The following is a 21,712-nucleotide window of genomic DNA, read 5'->3' on the forward strand; positions in this document are numbered from 1 at the left end:
CTGCCTTTGCAGCTCTTGTTTAGCCCACGGCTTGAGTCCTTCAAGGAAGTAGAAAAGTATGTCGACTTCATTCATGTCTTTGATGTCGAGCATCAATCTGGAGAACTTCTTTACATAGTCTCAGACTGTCCCAACTTGCTTTAACTCTCTCAGCTTGCATTGAGCGAAGTAGGCAACATTTTCTGGCAGAAATTGGGCATTTAATTCTTTCTTGAGGTCTTCCCAAGTGTCAATGGTGCATTTACCACCCTAAATGTCTTCATACTTCGTCCTCCACCACAACTTGGCGTCCCCAGACAAATACATGGTAGCTGTTGCTACATTTGCTTCTTCAGAGTCGGTCTGCATGACCCTAAAGTGTTGCTCCATGTCAAACAGAAATTTTTGGAGCTCCTTTGCATCCCTTGCCCCTCCATAGCATTTGGGCTCGAATGCTCTCGGTCGGCCATACTCCATACCTCCGTGCCCCCCCGGTATTTGCACGCTCTACCGCTATCATGGTAAGATTTACCTTGGTTGACATTCCTGCTAACTCTTCCTGAATGGTTGTGACAGACACATTACAATCCTCTATCGTATCACTGAGGGAGTCTTGTAATGCAGCCTTCCCCTTTTGTAGCACAGTGATAGCAGCCTGCATGTCTGCTGTTGCTTGTTCTAATACCCTGATGCGATCCTCCATCTGAGGCGCATCTGATGTTTCAGTAGCAGCATCTCTCCTCTCGATCGCAGCTACCCTAGCCAATAAGTTAGCATGGTCTTGAGCCAACGAGGCAACTTGTTGTTGTGTCACTGTTGGCCCTGAGTTCTGATTCTTGGAGGCTAGATCCTTGACCCTCTCGTCCACGCCATCTAATTCCCCTATGCGCCTCTCAAGCTCTTGAATCCTTTGGGTGTTTCTCTCCATTATGTCGTGTTACGAAGCTTCTCTTTCTCTTGGCTCTGATACGAACTGTCACGGGCTGCCTATTTGGACACCCTCAAATAGGTGGGACGTGCGGCACTTGCTGGCACACCGAGCTAGCAAGGTAGCCTAAACGCGCCCGCAGGCAAACAAGGTCAAAGGTTAGGCACGATACATGTCTCGCACATGTTGAGTGCAAACAAGAAGCATGAGCAAGCAAATACAAAGCATCCCCAAGGACCAATCTCACACAACCCATAAGCAAATATATAGACAAATGGCACGCAATGGCCCAACAAAGGCAACAAACATGCATCACAAAGACCATATAGAAGCATACACAAAAAGCATGGATAAACATCGTTTTATTATTATATGGCCTTGATAGGGCAACGACGGAGTACACAGCTGGGCCCCTATCATGCTGTTGACAAGGTGCTTCATAAGTCACCAGGTCACCCCCCTAAAGAGCTTATTGTGGTTTTAAGGGATATCCAGGAGCATAGATAATTTTAGCTCTCCATACATATGTGAGTGAAAATACAAAGAAAGAAAGCTAAATAACAAAAGACTCCCCACCCCAACGAGGTGCTTGGTGCAAGACTTGACTAATGATCAAGCACCAAGGCGTGCTCATGTTACAAAATGGCCTCATTGTGGGTGTGCCATGGGGCAGCACGCCACACTGGGCGAGGAAACAGGTTGCGTACAACCTTTGATGGCCAAGGAAGCTCGGCGTGAGTAGCCCTTCATACATGGCCTTGTCCGAGAATTCTCGGTCAGGCACTTGTCTGAAGACGTGTGCTGTCCGAGCGGCACCACTACCCCACGCGTGCACGTGTGTAACCCAAATCCAAATTCAAAAAATCATAAATAATTCATAAAAAATCCAAATTGAGTTATGTAAAAGCCTAAATATTTTACAACATACATTGCGATTTCCATACAATCATCAAATATGCACGTAAACCATCATGAAACCATCCAAATCAACACAAACATTGTTTTAAATCCATATTTCATGAAAGTAAATCATTACCATAGCTCTGAGGCCAGTTGTTGGAATATTTTTACCAGGATCTACATTTATTGCCATGTATGTTATTTAACATCCTAAATATGAATTTCTAAAACAATGTAATTAAACACATATAAAGTTTGAGAAACCTTACATTGGATGCAGCAGAATTAAATGACTCCTTGCTCAGATCTCTAACCCTTGTATCCTTTCTGTAGAATAGTATCACCAAGATTTGAGCCCGATTCTCCTTCTCTTGAATTGGATTCTTCACAGCCTTACACATTATGATTGAGTACCACTTGATGTGTGTGGGCACTTACTCTATCACTATAGGGTTCGAAATATTGAAGAGAGAAAGAGAGATGAAGTATTCGAATGGCATAAAGAAGATGGCTCAAATTTTTGACTGAAGGCAAGTGTTTTCATCATCATTTAATTTGAGGCCATCACTACATATTTATAGGAATCCAACTATGTTTAGGTTTGAATTATTTGGCATTAAAAAATGATAAAATAAATGGTAAAATAAGCCATAAGTGGTCGGCCATGGATGTGGGCCCCACTTTGCAATTTTGCCATTTTTTTAACTATTTATCTTATTTTTTGAAAAATGCCATTTTTCCAGTTCAACCATTTAAATGCCAAAACTATTTATTTAATAATTAAAATTAATTATTAAATAAAATTGTCATTTAACATATTTATTAATTAGACTTAATAAAGTCTATTAATTAACAAATAAACCCTAGAATCTCTTTCTTCACAATTAAGCCCTAGCTTAGTGAAAACTCATAAACTAGACATAGTCTAATTTTAGAATTATAATTGATTAATTAAAATCAATTAACTAAGTCTTACAAGTATTGTATCAACTAGTATGGGGACCATGGGCCTATATGTTAGCCCAAGATATGTTTCCAAGAGGGGGGTGAATTGGAAATATAAACTAATTTCAGAAATTTAAAAACCCCAAAGACAATTCCTGCAAATATTCAAGTTTAATGCAATAACAATGATAATCACAAGTATAAACAAATAATAAACTTGAAATGTAAAGACTTTAGGGATAGAAATTGCAAATTCTTGATTTTTACAAGGTTCGGTAGAACTAAGCCACCTACGTCCTTGGTCTTCAAAGCTATGGACCTAGCTTTGAGTTCCACTATCGAGCCAAGTTAATGGGCTTGATTAACCCTTACAACCGAGGAATTTTTCACCAAGGTTTTTCCCAAACCTCTCACAATAGTTTTCTTCCAAGGACTATCAACCTCACTGAATTGTTGAAGTGCCAATCTCACTATCGGATTGTTGTAGTGACAATCTCACTCTTCTCGGGTTGTTTACAAAACTAGTGTCAACCTCACCTACAACCGAGTTGTTTTTCTACCGGTGCCAACCTCACCTCTCAATACAATGAATATGTAATTTTGAAATACAAAGCAAACTCTCTCTAACAAGATAAAAAACAATGTAAAATCCTAGAGAGAATTGCAAGCACACTAGAGAAGATAAGAGCAAGTTTGGCTCAAGTGTGTGCGGTCGGTGTGTTTATGAAAAGGTAATAATGCTCTAGCTTAGAACACTTAGAATGATGTTATATGATGAATAGAAGCTCAACCAACCTTAATTTTTGAGTGAAAAACAAGTTTATATATTGTAGGAACAAAAACTAGCCGTTTATAGCCGTTAGCACATTTTTCAAAAAGAATCTTGGGAAAAACAGACTACCTATTTTTAAACGGACTACCTACTTTCAATAGGTTGGCCGAAAATCAGGCATGTTCAAAACTTGCATTTTTCGGCACTAAAACGCGCATAACTCTTTACTCGATTATTCGATTTCAAAAATTCAAATTTTGTTCTCTTAGTTAAACAAAATGTGATTTAGAAATTCAATCAAAAAAATTTTGGACTATCGGGTGAGAAAACTTGTTGCACAAGTTAGTGAGTGGGCCAAAATTTGTACTTATAAACCCTAGTATACTATGCAAATCACTTTAACAAGACTAAAATAAATTTATACCATTTGATTATTTGTATTCTTGATGTAGATGAGCTTCCTAACTTGATTTGCATGTTATGATCTAAAGTTGACTTTTTCCTGGGAGTTGACTTTGACTTTCGGGTTGACTTTTGACTTTTAGCTTTTGAAGTCCTCTTTTAAATAGGGTCTTGAATTCTTGATCTCTTGATAAAACTTTTGATCTTATGAAGTATGAAGTAGTTGGTATACTTGTTGAATCCACGTCTTTGATTATATTTGACTTTACCGAGCAAATATTGATACTTTGTGAATATGCTTGCAAAATGGTCAAGAAAAGATTAGTAACAAATAATAATCAAATATTTGTTTATCATCAAAATAAGTGAGTGATTGACTTTTGGTCAACACTATACAACTGAGCTTCCAATAAGCAAAACTAGAATAAACCAAGTAAATTCCCTAACTTATTAATTCCTTATTACATCCACCATAGAACTTATAATTGCACTCTCAGTTATATAGAATGCTCTATATGTTTCACGGTATAGATACGCTATAAACATTTAACCATCGTTCTAATCCCAATAATCAAAGATCCTCTATATATGATTTCCACTGAGTAGAGATAAATTTACCGTTTCACCCCTCAATGTATTTTATCCTTAAAACACTTAGCTTCCTATAAATGATATTTTAGTAAACTAATATAATCACTGAAATAAGAGCTCTTCCATTTATCTCTATTAAGCGAAGCTCGAAGGAAATCATCATTTCACTACTATGTCAAGATAGAAGCTATAGAAGTCCATATCTATGTTTAGCGCTCTCACTCAATTGTACTATCATGTTCCCAAAATGTATGTATCACCCAGACCAAAAGGTAGGATTAACTAACAAATCAAAGAACACAAATACCACTCTGTAGATAGAACCTAAGCATGTCAGGATTAAGATCTTTTGATCTAAGATCAACCAGCGATATTGACTTAGAAAGATACGACAGTAAGATTATAATATCTTCGCCAAGATCAATATCGGTCACAGTCCAATGTATACTTCATACATTTGAAACTAGCATACTTTTCCAATGTCCTAGAAAGAACATAACACTTATCCAAAGTGTAAGTATACTTTATCGCTGATTATCACATCAGTGTAAATCCAGTGCACTGATGAATCAAGGGACATTATCTTTTGAAGCATATAATCACAAGTACATTCCACTATGTTGACATCACTATTATTGTGAATAACTATATGTTTTGGGCTTAACAGATTTTGTACACATTAAACCATAAACATGAAAACTACATGTAAACATAAATGACTTCTAATCTTCTATTGATAACAAATCATATTGTATTGAAATGGGTTTTATTTAGGGCATAAAATCCCAACAATAGATAGCATGAAAATACCCTAAATATTGAGAAAATACTCTGTTAGAGTCTCAAGATATGACCCAAAATGGACGGTCCATTTTTAAAAATGGATATCCCGATTTTTACGTAAATTGGACAGTTTGAAACACCAATGCTCGATTTTAAAACTTGCATAATTCATTATATTCCAAGATAAACTTACCAAAATTTTCAAGTTACCTAAAATCATCATAATGAACATTTTTCATGAAGAAACCTTAATCTAATTCGCAACAGAATTCACGTTATCACAATCAAGTCAAGTTTGAGTTCTTTGAACTCAAACTTGCATAACTTTTACTACAACCACCCAAAACACTTCAAACTAATTCTAAACAATCTTAAATAACCTTAAAAATTATTTCCTAACCTACTTGAACTTCCTAGGATCACCTAGCAGCTCCCTAGCAAAATAGTCACTAAAAACTGAACTTAACCCTTGAAAAACCATAAAATGAGCTAGGGTTTATGTTAGTTGCCTTGGGAGGATGAAAGAGTTGATTCCTTTGGGTTATTCTTCACTTGGATGATATTCAAAAGGGTGGATTACCTCCTAGTTTTTGAGTGCTCGTGAGTGAGAAGAAGAGAACGATGAAATGATGGTGATAAATCTTTTGATTTTTGACTTTTTCTTTTAATTGATTATAGGCTAAGCAAACCCTTCCCAAAGGGTTTTCTCCTACTATCCACCTCACCCACAAGCCACTAGCCACCTAACCACTAAAGGTGACTAAGCTTCTTTTTGGAAAAATTACTATTTTACCCATTACTTCACTCTTAAGTAAGCTTTTAACTATGAGGGTAAAATTGTCTAAATCTATTACCTCGCTAAACCCTAATATTTTAAAGGGAAATTATATTTACACTCCAAAAACATTTAACTACATCCTATTACTAAATTTATCCCAATTAAATATTATTTTTCATAGCCACACCTCACTTTATGTATCAAAAGAATATGTCTCTAGTACAATCTGAATGTTAATAACTTAGATTTGCGTTGCACTATTTTTCTTTTCAATATATATAATTATAATTGGACTTGATTCATATTACAATTAAATTTCTTTAAAAATTAAAAATTGAGAATGATGTTGAAACGATAAATTACAATGTAAAGATCAAATTAACACAATATATAATAACAATAACAATAAATATCAAATACATATATAATAAATTTAATATTATTATTGAGTGATCTCTGTTGATAAAATTTTACTTCATTAAATGAATTTAGGGTTTCAAATCTTATAATGAACAATTTTTTTACTTAATGTATTTATATTAAATTGAAGTGGTAGAGTATACTTAATTATTAAAAAATAAATTAATAAATAAAATAAAAAATAAAGATATTTATTTAGGTCATTTCATAAAAGGTTAAATATGTAATTATATTTTTAGGGTGTAGTTATAATTTGGTGGGGTGTAAATATAACTACCCTATTCTAAATTGTTCAATAATATTGCCCCGTAAAATACTTGACACAACTCTGTATTTGTGTGACTAAAATTACCATCCGACCCATTTCTACTATTACTCAATATAAAAAATATGAAAAATCGTAAAATTCATATATATCATCTATGATACACCTAGAATCCAATTCAAGAATTGATAAATTATGAATCAAATGCATACCTCTTGAAAATAGTGTTAGAATTATTATTGTGGACTAATATAATCATAAGCTTAATGCCATAAACACAATCATTAAATATGTGTCCAATATTTATCAACAGCCATAATGGGATGATTAATAATTATTTATTATGTTAGAGGCACATGAGAGCACCCTCATAACTATAATCGGCTAATTAAATTATAGTATACCAGTATTGAACCACTTAAGCCCAATTAGTAACTAGCCTATTAGGGTTAGAGGGGTGTGACATATATATATGTGTGTGTCTTAAGTGAAAAGGATTAATGGTAATATGAAGAGAATAGGGGATAGCTCCACATTGTGCTCTTCTCCAATCTTGAATTTGTGTTGTTTTATTAGTGATTCTTGGATTCGAATGGCTCACATGGATGGCTTAATGGGAGGTATGTGTATATTATTTTGGATGTTCTAAATAAATTATTGATGTTAGATTTAATGGTTATGAGCAATGATGATTAATGTTTAATGTGTGTATGGATAGTTCATAATCTATGTGATAGTTTAACAATTGGTATCAGAGCTAGTATATTTAATTTAAGAACTGAACTAACCCATTTTGTTTTCAAATATGAAATTCATTATTTTTTTCTTTTTTGGATTAATATGTTTATTGTTGTGTAAATATGAGATATACTATTTTAAATGGGTTTATATATGTTATGGATAGTTATTTTTAATTTCCATCATTGTGGAGATATTCATCAGTGGTGAAATCTATTTTTGGATTTATGTTTTATGGGTAATGTTTTTTTTTGTGAAAATGGATGAATGGATGTTGAAAATTGACAAAGGATTGAAACTGGAACAAAACCCTTCAAACGACATCGGAATTGGTAGACAAAGATGGTATATCCGATTGAGTCACGAAGCGGGTGCACCGATCTGAATAGCAAACCCGCAGACCTGCGAGTTGGGTTTTTTAGGTGACAAGGACGACAAAAACGACATGTCATTTGCCTCTATCGGGCAAAACGACATGTCGTAGCACATAAGGTCCAGCCCCCTTTGTAGCACAAAATGACGGGTCGTTTTATGACCCTGCTACATGTTGTTTTCACCAAATGACAAGTCGTTTTTCTAAAATAACATGTCGTATGACAGTTTAAAAAAAACTAAAATAGGCACATGGGGGCGCATGCAAGGTCATTTTTTGGGCCACTTTTCACCAATTTATTCTATTTTTAGCATTCTATCATTTCTACATCTTATTTTTTGTATAATATTAATTCATGAATCTATTCATAATCTTAGTAATTAATATTATATTGTTATGGCATAAATTTATGCTTTATTTAAACAATTAGTGCTTATATTCTTACCTATCGTAAGATTAAGCATGGAAAATTATTTCGAAATGAGGAGCATGTAAAATATTAATTTTTTTAAAATATTGTGTCTTCCTCCAATATTAGATTAAGATCCTTATAAGTATTAATTATCCTATCAATAATAATTGCTTGCTAAGGATGCTTAATATGGTGAAGAAAAGTTATTAAATATTATGAATCATAATTTATGTATCCTTTCGATAGTAAATTAATGTATTTGATTATAATATTTAATAGATTGTTCTTACCTATGTATGAGTTCTACTTTATTAATTTGGCTAAGAACTCTAGCATACATGATGTTCATTTGTTATTTTGCGATCATTTATTTATGAGATAAAGAGCACAAATGACATGATTTTTTTATAACATGCATTTAATTGTTATTGCTCTTGTTTCTCATTCAGCTTTAAGCATTCTAAGAACCTCTGCCATGTTGACACTGAATGGAACTAACCACAAAAAGTGGGTAGAATCTCTCATGTTGAATTTGACTCTTATGAGAGTGGATTTGGCCTTGAGAATAGATGCACTGCCTAAGCCTGGTGACGATGCCACTGAAAAGGATAAGAAATTCTATGAGGATTGGGAGCATTCCAATCGCTATTGTTTGATGCTTATGAGGTATCACATGGATGAATCCATTCGTTATAGTATACCTCAAATTGAAAATGCAAAGTATTTTCTTGCTGCGATTAAGGAAAAGTACAAGAAGTTCTCAAAGAATGAGAAAAATGAGTGCTCAACTTTGTTATATCGCACTAATTATGCCGATACATGTGATATTAGAGCCCACATTGACAAGCTCATGGGTTGTTACCAAAAGCTCAAGGGCATAGGATTGGATCTTGGTGAGGATTACATGGTATAATTTGTGATAAAAATCATTCCTTCTCAATTTTATTTGATTAGATCAAGCTCTAATGCTCAAAAGGAGCAGTGGACCATTGAGGAGATGACTGCTATTCTTGCCAAAGAAGAAGAGGACATAAAAAAGGGGAGAGCAAGAAGTATCTCCATGCTGACCAATCCAAACAATTCTCACAAGAGAAAGTTCACTCCCAGGAACTCTAGTGACCAAAGGTTTCATAAGAAGAAAGCCACCAATCCTAAGGGAAATGGACAAGCAAGCTCTTCTTCAACTGGTCATAGAATGAGTTTTTCAAAGGGAAGTGTAACTTTTGTCAATGCTTTAGGCATAAGAAAGCTGATTGTCGAAAGCTCAAAGCTCACTTAGAGAAGAAATGTAATTGTCTTGTGATGGTTTGTTTAGAATCCAATATTATTGATGTGCCTTCAAATACTTGGTGGTTAGATACTTGTGCTACAATTCATGTTACGAATTCTTTGCAGGCAGTGACAAGTCAAAGAAGACCGAGTACGTTGGAGGAGTATGTGTACATGGGAGATGATACTAAAGTCAGAGTTGAATTTTTTGGGAGTGTCGAACTGCAGTTGAATACTGTGCATTTTTTGGAGTTGCATGATGTTGCTTATTTACCCTCTATTAGGAGGAATTTGATCTCTGTATCCATTTTGGATAGACTAGGTTATAACCTTCTTTTTAGAACTAAAAAACTGACTTTGTATCGTGACTCTATGTTGATTGGAAATGGAACTTAATGTGGAAACTTATATAAGCTTGATTTACATGATGTTGTTCCGTTACTCCTCCCTCTCATTCTTCTTCTTCTTCTCTTAATGTGATTGTTGGTTCTAAATGTGCAAGATCAGATTTGAAATCTTCCATGCTTTGGCACATACGTTTGGGCCATATTTCTAGAGATAGAATGGAGAAATTTGTGAAAGATGGTGTGCTTCAAGATCTTGATTTCTCTGATTTTACTGCCTGTGTTGATTATATAAAAGGAAAGTTAACTGCCAAGGTTAGAAAGAGTAAGTCAGACATATGCACATATGTGTTAGAGCTTATTCATACTGATATTTATAAGCCTTTTGTTCCACCTGCTATGGGTGGTTATAAATACTTCATCACCTTCATTGATGATTTTTCCCAATATGGCCACGTTGAGCTCATTCGTGAAAAATCTGAATCTTTAGATGCCTTAAAGATTTTCAAGACAAATGTTGAGCTTCAAAAGTGAAAGAAGATTAAAGTCTCAATTCCGATAGAAGTGGAGAGTATTATGGGCATTATGATGAAACTGGAAGGAATCCCAGCTTTTTGCAAAATACTTGCTGGAATGTGGTATTGATGCAAGATATACAATGCCATGGACACTTCTTGACATGGTACGTTGTATGTTGATTCATTCTAGCTTGCCAGAATTTTTATGGGGTGAGGCATTAAGGACTGCTGCTTATATCTTGAATCAAGTGCCTAGCAAGTCTATCCCAAAGACACCATACGAGTTGTGGTCAGGCAGGAAAGCGAGTTTGCGTTATTTTTATGTTTGGGTATGTAAAGCTGAAGCAAGGACCTATAACCCACAATCTAAGAAGCTTGATCCGAAGACTATTAGTGGCTATTTTGTAGGCTACACTATTGGTTTGAGGGGTTCTAGATTCTATTGTCCTTCTCACACCACCTAAGTGATAGAATCAGATAGAGTTGTCTATTTTGAAGATGACTTTGGTTCAAGTCAAGGGTCAAGAGAAATTTTATTCAGGGAAGAACGTATTTATGTCTATGTACTTGTTGCTTCCGCTTCCGCTCCTACTAATGATCCTGTGATTGAACAAATTCCAACAAAAGCTCCTGATGAACCTCGAAATCATATGCAAGATGAAAATCCTGATATTGAGGGTGGTGAAGTTGTGTTGAGAAGATCACAGAGAGCTCACAAACCTGTTATTCATGATGACTACCTTGTCTATTTGCAAGAATATGATTATGATGTGGGAGATGCTTCTGAGCCAGTTTCTTATCAAGAAGCCATGAGGAGTCCTCAATCTAAGCTATGGTTGAATGCAATGACAGATGAGTTAAGTTCCATGTCACGAAACAAAGTTTGGAATTTAGTTGTCCTACCGAAAGGTTGCAGACCCATTGGGTACAAATGGCTTTACAAGATTAAACGTGACTCAAGTGGTTAGTAAGGTATAAGGCTAGACTTGTTGCTAAAGAGTATAGCCAGAGAGAAGGTATTGATTTCAAAGTAACATTCTCATCTGTGTCTACCAAAGATTCTTTGTGAATCATCATGGCTATGGTTGCTCATTTTGATTTGGAACTTGAACAAATGGATGTGAAAACTACTTTTCTAAATGGAGATTTGTATGAAGATGTCTACATGACTCAACATGTTGGTTTTGAGAAGCCTGGCAAAGAACATATGGTTTGCAAGCTCAATAAGTCTTTTTATGGACTTAAATAAGCATCAAGACAGTGGTATCTCAAGTTTGATACAATTGTCCCTGCAATGGAGAATAAAGTTGATCAATGTATATATATGAAGGTCAGTGGGAGCAGCTTCATTTTCTTAGTATTATATGTTAGTGATATTTTGCTTGCTTCTAATGATAAAAATCTATTATCTAAGACAACGCGATTGTTATCTGACCATTTTGATATGAAAGACCTTGGTGAGGCTTCATATGTACTTGCAATATAGATTCTCCGGGATAGAGCTAAAGGTATTCTTCCGTTGTCTTAACGAACTTACATTGATCGGATCTTGAAAAGATTCAATATGCATGTTTGTTCACCTGGAAAGGCACCAATAGTAAAAAGTGAAAAATTCTCAAAGGGCCAATGTCCACAAAATGATATATATATATATAGAGAGAGAGAGAGAGAGAGAGAGAGAAAGAGAGAGATGAAATGAAAGTGGTTCCTTATGCATCACTTGTGAGTAGCCTGATGTATTCTCAAGTATGCACGTGCCTTGATATTGCTTTTGTTGTTGGCGTGTTAGGTAGATACTTGAGTGATCCTAGACTTAGCCATTGAAAGCGGTTAAGAAAGTCATGCAATATCTTTAGGGTACCAAGGATCATATGTTTACTTATCAGCGAGCTGACACTCTTGATATATAGTTGGGTTTAGTGACGCCGATTATGCAGGATGTGTGGATGATAAGAAATCCACACCAAGCTACATTTTCATGATGGTTGGAGGAGTTGTTTCGTGGAAAAGTGTCAAACACACACTCACATCATCCTCAACAATGGAGGCAGAGTACATGGCGTGTTATGAGGCTATATGTCAAGCAATATGGTTGCAGAACTTCATTTCAGCATTGGGTGTTATGGACTCTATCTTGAGGCCGCTGAAATTGTATTGTGATAATTCCGCAGCAGTAGCTTTCTCTAAAAAATGTTAGAAGTGCTTCCTGCTCTAAACACATTGACATAAAGTACTATTTTATTAAAGAGAAAGTTACAGAGTCTCTTATTTCCATTGAATACACGCCTAGCACTGGCATGTTAGCAGACCCACTAACGAAAGGCTTACCCATATGTGTATTTTTGGAGCATGTTGCTCGAATGAGATTGTTAGGAGCCTAGCTTGTTGAGCTCAGTGGGAGTTTTATTATTATGTATCAGACATGCTGGTATCTTGTATAAAATGCTTATGACTTGTGTTTTCAACATGCATAATGATATTATAGTCACTTCTAGTTATTGTTGACATATGTATGCATGTATGTGTTGTTTACTGAAGTGACAGGTACAAAAGGAGATGAATGCGCATAGTCTCAATTTTGTTGTACCTCATGTATGTTTGGTTTGATTATTAATGATTGTTGTTGGATTAAATGTCTTCAAGGCCAATTCGTACATAATATATGCATCCTGTCGATATGATATTATGTACGTTTTAATTGATTACCTTATGTGTGGTAGATAATGTTATGGTAGTTGATTATATTGTCCAAGTGGGAAAAGTTAGAATTATTATTGTGGACTAATATAATCATAAGCTTAATACCATAAATACAATCATTAACTATGTGCTCAATATTTGTCAACAACCATAATGGGATGGTTAATAATTATTTATTATGTTAGAGGCACATGAGAGCGTTCTCATAACTATAATTGACCCATTAAATTATAGTATACCATTATTGAACCACTTAAGCCCAATTAGTAAATAAACTATTAGGGTTAGAGAAGTGTGACATATATATATATATATATATATGTGTGTGTCTTAAATGAAAAGGGTTAATGGTAATAGGAAGAGAAGAGGGGATAGCTCCACATTGTGCTCTTCTCTAATCTTAAGTTTGTGTTGTTTTGTTGGTGATTCTTGGATTCAAATGGCTCACATGGATGGCTCAATGGGAGGTATGTGTGTATTATTTTGGATGTTCTAAAAAAAGTATTGATCTTGGATTTAATAGTTATGAGCAATGATTAATTTTTAATGTGTTTATGGATAGCTTATAATCTATGTGATAGTTTAGCAAATAGATCTTATACGACAAAATACTCATATAATCGTAATGTGAAAATAATTAATATTAATTGTCTACTAATTTCATATCTTAAGTATGAGATCATTACACCCAGTACTAATCCAAGGGTTACGCTATGCTAAGGATGCGGCGAACACGTTCCTCCCTTGGCCTAAATATTTTTTTTAGCATCGGAGGTAAATTTTTTTATTAGAAATTATCATTATAAATCATACATACATACAAATTTTGATCTATTATGGTATTTTGTATAAGATTCTCTCCTTGCCCAAGTATCATAACAACGTATTATGTCGAATGAAAAAGGTCCTATATTTTATCGAAAAGTAGGTGGAGATCATACTGACCTATTATTCACTCCAGAAATTATTAATTAGGCCTGAACTCATGTGTAAAGACTAATCACTTATAATGAGATACACAGAATAATAAAGTTGAAAATTTCTTTCTTTTGTCTAATTGTTATTCGATTTCGGTGTGTGTGTGTTTTTTGAGTGTAGCGTAATTATATTTTACAATCAATTAATAGTTTTAATAGCTTAAAGGTCTTGAGTTCGAACCTATAATCTCCATCTTTTTTCCATCCCTCTCTCACCACTAAGCTAGCTTTAATGACTTTGTTGTGTGTGAGTTCGTGTAAGTTGAATTGGTTCTTAACCCTTTTTTCTTAAGTTTAATGAATTGGTGCGTGGTGGCAGGATGGCACAATCCTTTCGGTAGAAAAAATATTTATATATAGAATTTTTTTATGGTAGGACCAGAAAAAGCCTCCACCTATAGGGCCTTTTTCAGCCAATAAAAATTGCTACGTCAGCAATTCTTTTAAGGTGGTAAACATCTGAATTTTACACATTCTGGTGACTTTTTTAATTTTTTTTATTCAAACCTGACTCAACCCTCCCCCGCTCGTTTCTCACGGCAAGGCCAAAAAGGGCTAATTCCGATCGCCGTAAGACCAGATGGAGGTATTTGACATAAAATAAACACCTCAAGTTAACCATTGCTAGGGTCTGATAAAGATCAATGAACCAAAAAAAAAAACAATTGACCCAGTAAAAGTTTGCATGAGATACGAAATAAAGAAACAATTTTTACACAAATGTCCCATTTTCCTTATACAATCAAACAAGATAGAGATTACGGTTGTGGGTTTCAAACTTTACCGCTGACAATCTTGCTAAAGAGTACAATTATGTCGCTATTGTTCTTGTTTCATACTGCTTTCTTAATTTTCTGTATAGGTTTTCAAGTCGGCAAAGCTCGCAAGAAGTAAGTTCATTTTTCAATTTTTATTTTTCTTTTGCTTCTTCAATTTTTATTAAATTAATTAAATGGTCATTTTATTTTTGTTTAAATCTTTTATGAGGCATGTATAAAGTGCCCTACCCAACTCTTTATGCCTCATAATCTAATAACAAAGAGGCTAATCTCTTCAAATTGTATTAAGAGGGGACCGGAACTCTGTGAAATGGATGCCTGTTTTTCATGTCAATGATATTGGGAGGAATGAAGAATCCTTGTGGTGTGCTCTATCCATGACTCTCTGTATATAGTCACTCATTTTTTCTACTTCCATGGGTACGCCACCAGTAATCCTCAGAATCGCCTCTCTGACAATATGGATTCTTGACTATGTTTGGACTTATGGTTTGCACAATCTCATTTGGGAATACTCGTGTGCTTTCCTAAACTCATCTTATTAATCATCATCTATTTTTGTGTTTTTTTTTCCTTTGTTTTATATCTCAATGTCAGCAATAAGAAACCCCAAGATCGTGGCCCCTGACCCATCTCCGGTGATCGTGCCAATGAAACACTTCATTAGAGTCAAAGCTTCTTGGCTTCGCTCCGGCCACGTCGACTCCCAACGGGCCAAACGAGTTTCAGAAAATGTTCCTCTCGTAGTGATCTTCCAGATTCCGTCGCCAGATTCTCAATGCACTGCCATTGCCCAGCGCCGGCCGCCGTCCACCGTGGAGTCTAGTGAGCTTGGGCAGCTGCTGTGGTGTAATAAAAATGAGCATAATCCGGTGTTTCTCACCTAAAATTAAAAATATGCATATGCTGACGTGGTAAAGTCGTTTTTCTAAAAGAGGCCCTACTAATGGAGTTTTTCTCATAAGACCTACATTCTATATAGGGAAAAAAACAGAAAAATACAAAAAAGGAAAAAAAATTACAAAAATACTTTGGGCCGGCCCATTAAACATTTATACAGTCCACATATAAATATTTACAAAAATACCACATGCACTAAGTCTTCAGCTGTACAGAGCGAACCATGAAGGTGAAAATACCGCGATCGTTTCAAAACTGGAAAACAACCAAAATGAAACCAAAACGATAAAAATATAACTATTAATTCTGGCGAAATAAACTGGAAAAGAAGACCTGCAATGATCTAAACAGAAAATGACGAAAAAAAATCAAAAAAACTGTATGATGTGAAAATTTTAAAAAAAACCTCATGAATAATACATGTACGTTATATACAGTTGCATTTTGATTGATTACTGGTTTCCAATATAAATATATTTTTTTAGAAACACAATAAGAAGAGTAAATTCGAATTAAGGTACAACCAGTTACGTATAAGTCTGTTTATTTTTTGTTTTGGTTGCCTTATAGTTGCATTATCGTTTTATTACAGTTTATATATTATGCATGAATTTAATTTGACGGGGACCAAAAAATAGTAGTTATAATGAAATAGTTGCATATTAGTTTTATAATGAAATAACATATGCAAGTAGTAAAACTATAATAAAACTACTAAACAACTGTATACAAACTAAAATACTTGAAAAACTCTTTGAACATCAACATCCATGATAAATCTCATTGTTACCCATTGATGATATAAAAATGGACAAGAAACAACTAGACAAAAAACATATTTAAAAAAAATACATACAGAAGGTGTTTACACTATTAAAAAACTATGAAAAAACTATTAAAAAATGAGAAATAATTAAATGAAGAAACTGAAATGAAAAACAATAAAACATCTGAAAACACAAAAACAGAAAAAAAAAATAATAAAAAAAAACAGAAATTAAGACTAAACAAACGAAAATGAAAAACTCATAAAAAGAACAAATAAATTAAACTAAAAAATAAAAGCCCTAAAAAACTAAACAAAACTAAAAGAAATGTTAAAATGAAAAACCTAAAATAGTAAAATCGATAAACACAAAACACAATAATGTCAAATACGAAAAAAATTTCAAAAAGGGGGGAAACGAAAAAGAAACCGAAAACAAACCTGAGATCGAAGACCAGCTCCATCTTAATCATTTTTTGAGCATCATCTTGATGAATTTTTTCCTGAGCATCATCTTAATCATTACAGTTATGGGATTCGGTAATGGGAGTTGAAAAAAAATTAAAGAACAAAAAAAAGAGGGAAATCGAGTTGGGATTGTGGAGGGGGAAGTGTTTAGCTATGGAGGTTAATATTTAAAAAAAAAAAAACTGAAAAGAAATGAAAAATAAAAAGCAAAAAGAAGAGAAAAAAAAAAAGAGAGAAATGATATATAGAAAGATTGATGTGGTACATCAATCTCACGTGTCAATCAAGAAAGCATTTATTGTGTGTGCATGTGGTACAAATGTAAAAAATTAAAAGAAAAGGGTATAAATGTTTGGGTAACCGTGTAGTGGTTTTTTGGTAATAAAATTAATATTTTGTATTTTTAATGTAAAAATTTCTTCTATATATATATATATTTGATAGACTTATCTTTACGTCATATATATAAATGTGTCTCCTTGCAATTATTTTTTGTTCCATTAATGTTGCTGAAGTTTGATAAAAATATGGATGTGAGCATTTACTCTCATCTCTACACATAGAAGTTCTTATTAAAATCTAGAATGACTTGTCCCCCATTTTTTTTTTAATAAAAGTTAAAGTTTTCTTTATTTTTTTTTTCTTTTCTTAATTGTTTTTTTAGGAAGAAAATTTAAGTATTTATTATGAAGGAGATATTTATACTTGTATTAGTTACATGTTAAAGGACTTGAGGATAGCTCAAGTAGTCATAAACCGTGTGTTGGAGGTCTGAGTTTGAGTCCCAAATTATACATTCTATAATATAATTAACGCTTAAATTAAAAAAAAAAAAAAAGTTACATGCTGAAGACTAGAAGGTCTTAATATTATTAAGAGTGGTTAAATTAGGGCACCCACTAAGTTTATGACAATACATGATGAAATTTGGAACATTATATTGCTTTACTGCATTTATTGCAATGCTTTCTAGTGGTACCTACTACCTACCCTGGTCCATATTCAGTCCATTATTTTGGAAAAGAATCACTATCAAATTTCATCATAGTATAAAAATCGTTAGCAAAAAGAAAAAATAATATAAATACATTATAAATATATATTTATAAATGAAAATTCATGTTTTAGGATCATATGTTACTTCTTCAAGCTCTCATTTGTATCAAACATTAAATTTCTGGACCATGCCACAATAGACATCATCTACAACAATAATGATATCAGTGATATGCACATGTTTATACTATATTCACATCGCTTAATTAGAGAGGTAAGTTTTTGAAATGAAAACTCATTGTGTCCCACATTATTATATTGTTCTAGGTTAGGTACTCAAACTCATGCATATGCTTTAATGAAACCCAACTGTGAAACCAAAGAGGTTGTTGAAACTTGAATTATATGAGAGTATAAACAGTGCTGATATCATTGATCAAGCTAAGAACTTTTCCTCTGTTATTCTTTTTAGGTGCATTTCAGCTATGGAGTGTCAAAAAAATCTGCAGGGTGATCTTGAGTCTATGAGGGTTTTCTACAGAAGTGGAGCAACTAAGGAAATATCTTGGAGAAAGTCACAGCTGAAAGGATTGCTTACTTTTCTTGAGGAAAATGAGGCTGATATTATGAATGCTCTTAAACAAGACTTGGGAAAGCATTATAATGAGGCTTTCAGAGATGAGGTAAATATATATATATATACATATAATTGATATAAAATAGTAGTAAAGACAAGAAGTTGTCAGTGCTGTTACACATTATCCTTTTAGAAAGAAAGAAACGTACTTTTTTTTATAATTGAAACAAGAGTGAAAAAAGTTTGTTCTTTATTGTAGGTTGGAACATTGATAAAGTCTCTAAACTTGGCTTTGAAGTCTTTGAAAACATGGATGTCACCAAAAAAGGTACTCTGATAAATTTTTTTCTTATCAGTCTTTGACTAAACTTCTTGTAATTTTTATCAAATTTATACTAATAATTCCTATATTTGTTACTGCTTTGTGAATAGGCTAGACTACCTGCAATTGCATTACTGACCACTGCAGAATTGGTTCCTGAGCCTCTTGGTCTGGTTCTCATATTCTCTTCATGGAATTTTCCATTTGGTGGGTGAAAAAGAAAAAATGTAGCAAGACAAAACTAGATAGAAACCTTATTATTGAAAACTCTTATTAATTCTTCTTTCTAAAACATTAATTTATTTCATTTGTTAGGACTGTCCTTGGAACCTCTCATAGGAGCACTAGCTGCTGGAAACACAGCTGTTCTGAAACCTTCAGAATTGTCCCCTACTTGCTCTTTTATTCTAGCAAATACCATGCCCAGCTACCTCGACGGTAAAGCTGTCAAAGTTATCCAAGGCGGCTCAGATGTTGGAGAACAGCTCTTGCAACATCGATGGGACAAAATATTCTTTACTGGTATACACACAAACACACATCTATGCATGATCATTTTGAGGTCTAGATGTACTTTCCCATTCATGTCTTCTCTGTTAAGTAGGAATTTCCTTGTGAATGGCTTACATTTAAATCAAGGTGGAGCTACACTATGTTAGAGAGTCTCACATTGATAATGTGTGGAAACTTAATACCATTTATAAGATCATAAGGCTACTCCAATCATAGCCAATTAGTTTGGAGATGTATCCCCATACTTCTTACCATACAACTCACTATCCTATTTTCTAACATCATACTAGCAGCTGTCAAACTTGTTTTCCTTATTAATATCCCTCACCTAACTTAAATTTTTGGCTTCGCCCTCATTCAATATTGAATCAATGATATAGGTAGTCCTCGAGTGGCACAGATAGTCATGTCTGCAGCTGCTAAGTTTTTAACACCAATTGTGCTGGAGCTGGGTGGAAAATGCCCTGCTGTTTTTGATTCCTTGTCATATTCTTGGGACAGAGAGGTAATTAAAGGCATAAACTTTATTGTTTAGGAAAAATAGTTAAAAGTTTTTCTTTAACTATTTTGTTCATGTAATGACAAGGCGGCTGTAAGACGAATCCTTGTGGGGAAATTTGGGACTTGTGCTGGACAAGCTTGCATAACAATTGATCATGTTCTTGTGGAAAAGAATTTCCTGCCCATATTGGTAAGAAAACAAGAGCTTTCTCACATTTTCTGATATAACAAACAAGAACTCAAGCATGGTTAAAAAAAATCACGTGTTCTTGTTGTTTAGGTGGACTTACTGAAGACCAACACTAGGAAAATGTTTGGAGAAAACCCCCAACTGTCAAACTCCATGGCCAGGATAGTAAACAAGCATAATTTCTTGAGATTGAAAAATCTTTTGGATGATCCTGCTGTTAAGTCTTCAATTGTTTATGGTGGCAAAATTGATGAGGAAAACTTGTAAAAGACAACTTTTTAAGTTTCTTTGGTGAATAAAATTAGCATTTGTTTAGTGACAAAATCATAACTTTTGTCAACTTTTATGCAGGTTCATCGAGCCAACGATCTTGGTAGACCCTCCGTTTGAGTCTGAAATCATGACAGAAGAGATCTTTGGACCATTGCTTCCAATCATCACGGTGAAGATCATTAAAAGACTGTTTTTCTCTTTTGTTTTCGGAACAATAACTTACATAACTACTCTTTTTCTTTGCTTGGACAGTTGGAGAAGATTGAAGATAGCATAGAATTCATAAAGCTAAGGCCTAAACCACTTGCTATATATGCCTTCACCAAGAGCAAAACACTAGAGAGAAGAATCATATCAGAGACATCTTCAGGGAGTGTGACAATGAATGATGCCATAATTCAAGTACTTCTTTTTAGCATTTTCATTATTTTTCTTTACACTGAAAAAGAAGGGTTTTATAACAACAATTTTTGGTGCATCTGTTTTTTTAATACTAATTTGGACCCTTATTATCATCATTACATTGCTTGACTTAACAATGGATTTTTCTTCTCATGACTGTTGAAAAATGCAGTACGCTGCAGATGCAGTCCCTTTTGGAGGGGTTGGAGAAAGTGGGATTGGAAGGTACCATGGAAAGTTTTCCTTTGATACATTCAGCCATGAAAAAACAGTGGTAAGAAGAAGCTTCTTCACTGATTTTTGGTTCAGATATCCTCCATGGAATGACCACCAGCTTCAACTCTTTCGTGTTGCTTACAACTATGATTACTTGGGTATTGCCCTTGTCATGCTTGGCTTGAAGAGAGCCAAAAAGAATTCATACTCTATCTAAATATATAAAAATAAATTTGGATACATTATGTACAAGTATATTGTTTTCATATCTAAGTTGTATTCTTTGTGCTTTTCTTCTAATTATATATTGAGTCAGATAAATGCCAATATTATAAGTAAGGAGTGGATGAGATGAGTGTATTAGTTTGTAATAGTGGGAGCTGCCATATTTTGATGCTTTACTAAAAGGCCAAATTAAATTGTTCATATAAAATTCTAGCTTTTTATTTTTAAAATCTTTCCAATATAAAATCTAATGCAAGGATTTATTTTGGAATGTGTTCACGTGGTTTTTGTCAAATGATCTAAGAAAATCGTAAAAGATAGAGGACTATGCTGATTAAATTTTAGCAAAATAAAATCGCAAAAAAGTAAATTAAAGAAGACACCGGGATTTATAGTAGTTTGCTCTTGTGTCGCGACGATAATGGGCTACGTCTACTTTATAATTTATTGATTTTGTTCGACACACCAGAATTATATTCTCAAGAGTGTG

At 34.0% G+C, this 21,712-nt stretch overlaps 1 protein-coding gene across 5 annotated transcripts; it reads left to right on the plus strand.

Annotated features, from left to right (window-relative positions):
• Positions 1-14,571: 14,571 nt before the first annotated feature.
• On the plus strand, positions 14,572-21,452 carry LOC115721408 (aldehyde dehydrogenase family 3 member F1). Of its 5 annotated transcripts, none has more exons than XM_061110558.1 (12): positions 14,634-15,293; positions 15,471-15,787; positions 18,476-18,686; positions 18,840-18,908; positions 19,013-19,109; positions 19,218-19,424; positions 19,796-19,920; positions 20,002-20,106; positions 20,197-20,369; positions 20,458-20,548; positions 20,632-20,781; positions 20,954-21,452. In XM_061110558.1, the coding sequence occupies exons 2-12, from the start codon at positions 15,732-15,734 to the stop codon at positions 21,212-21,214; spliced, it is 1,545 nt and encodes a 514-aa protein (XP_060966541.1). In that variant the 5' UTR covers positions 14,634-15,293; positions 15,471-15,731; the 3' UTR covers positions 21,215-21,452. The 5 variants fall into 5 exon arrangements, with proteins under 5 accessions (XP_060966540.1, XP_060966541.1, XP_060966542.1 ...); XM_061110559.1 differs by having other exon boundaries at positions 14,634-14,984; XM_061110557.1 differs by having other exon boundaries at positions 14,572-15,787.
• The last annotated feature ends 260 nt before the right edge of the window (positions 21,453-21,712 follow it).

This window comes from Cannabis sativa, chromosome 2, assembly GCF_029168945.1.
Source record: "Cannabis sativa cultivar Pink pepper isolate KNU-18-1 chromosome 2, ASM2916894v1, whole genome shotgun sequence".
NCBI classification, from domain to species: Eukaryota; Viridiplantae; Streptophyta; class Magnoliopsida; order Rosales; family Cannabaceae; genus Cannabis; species Cannabis sativa.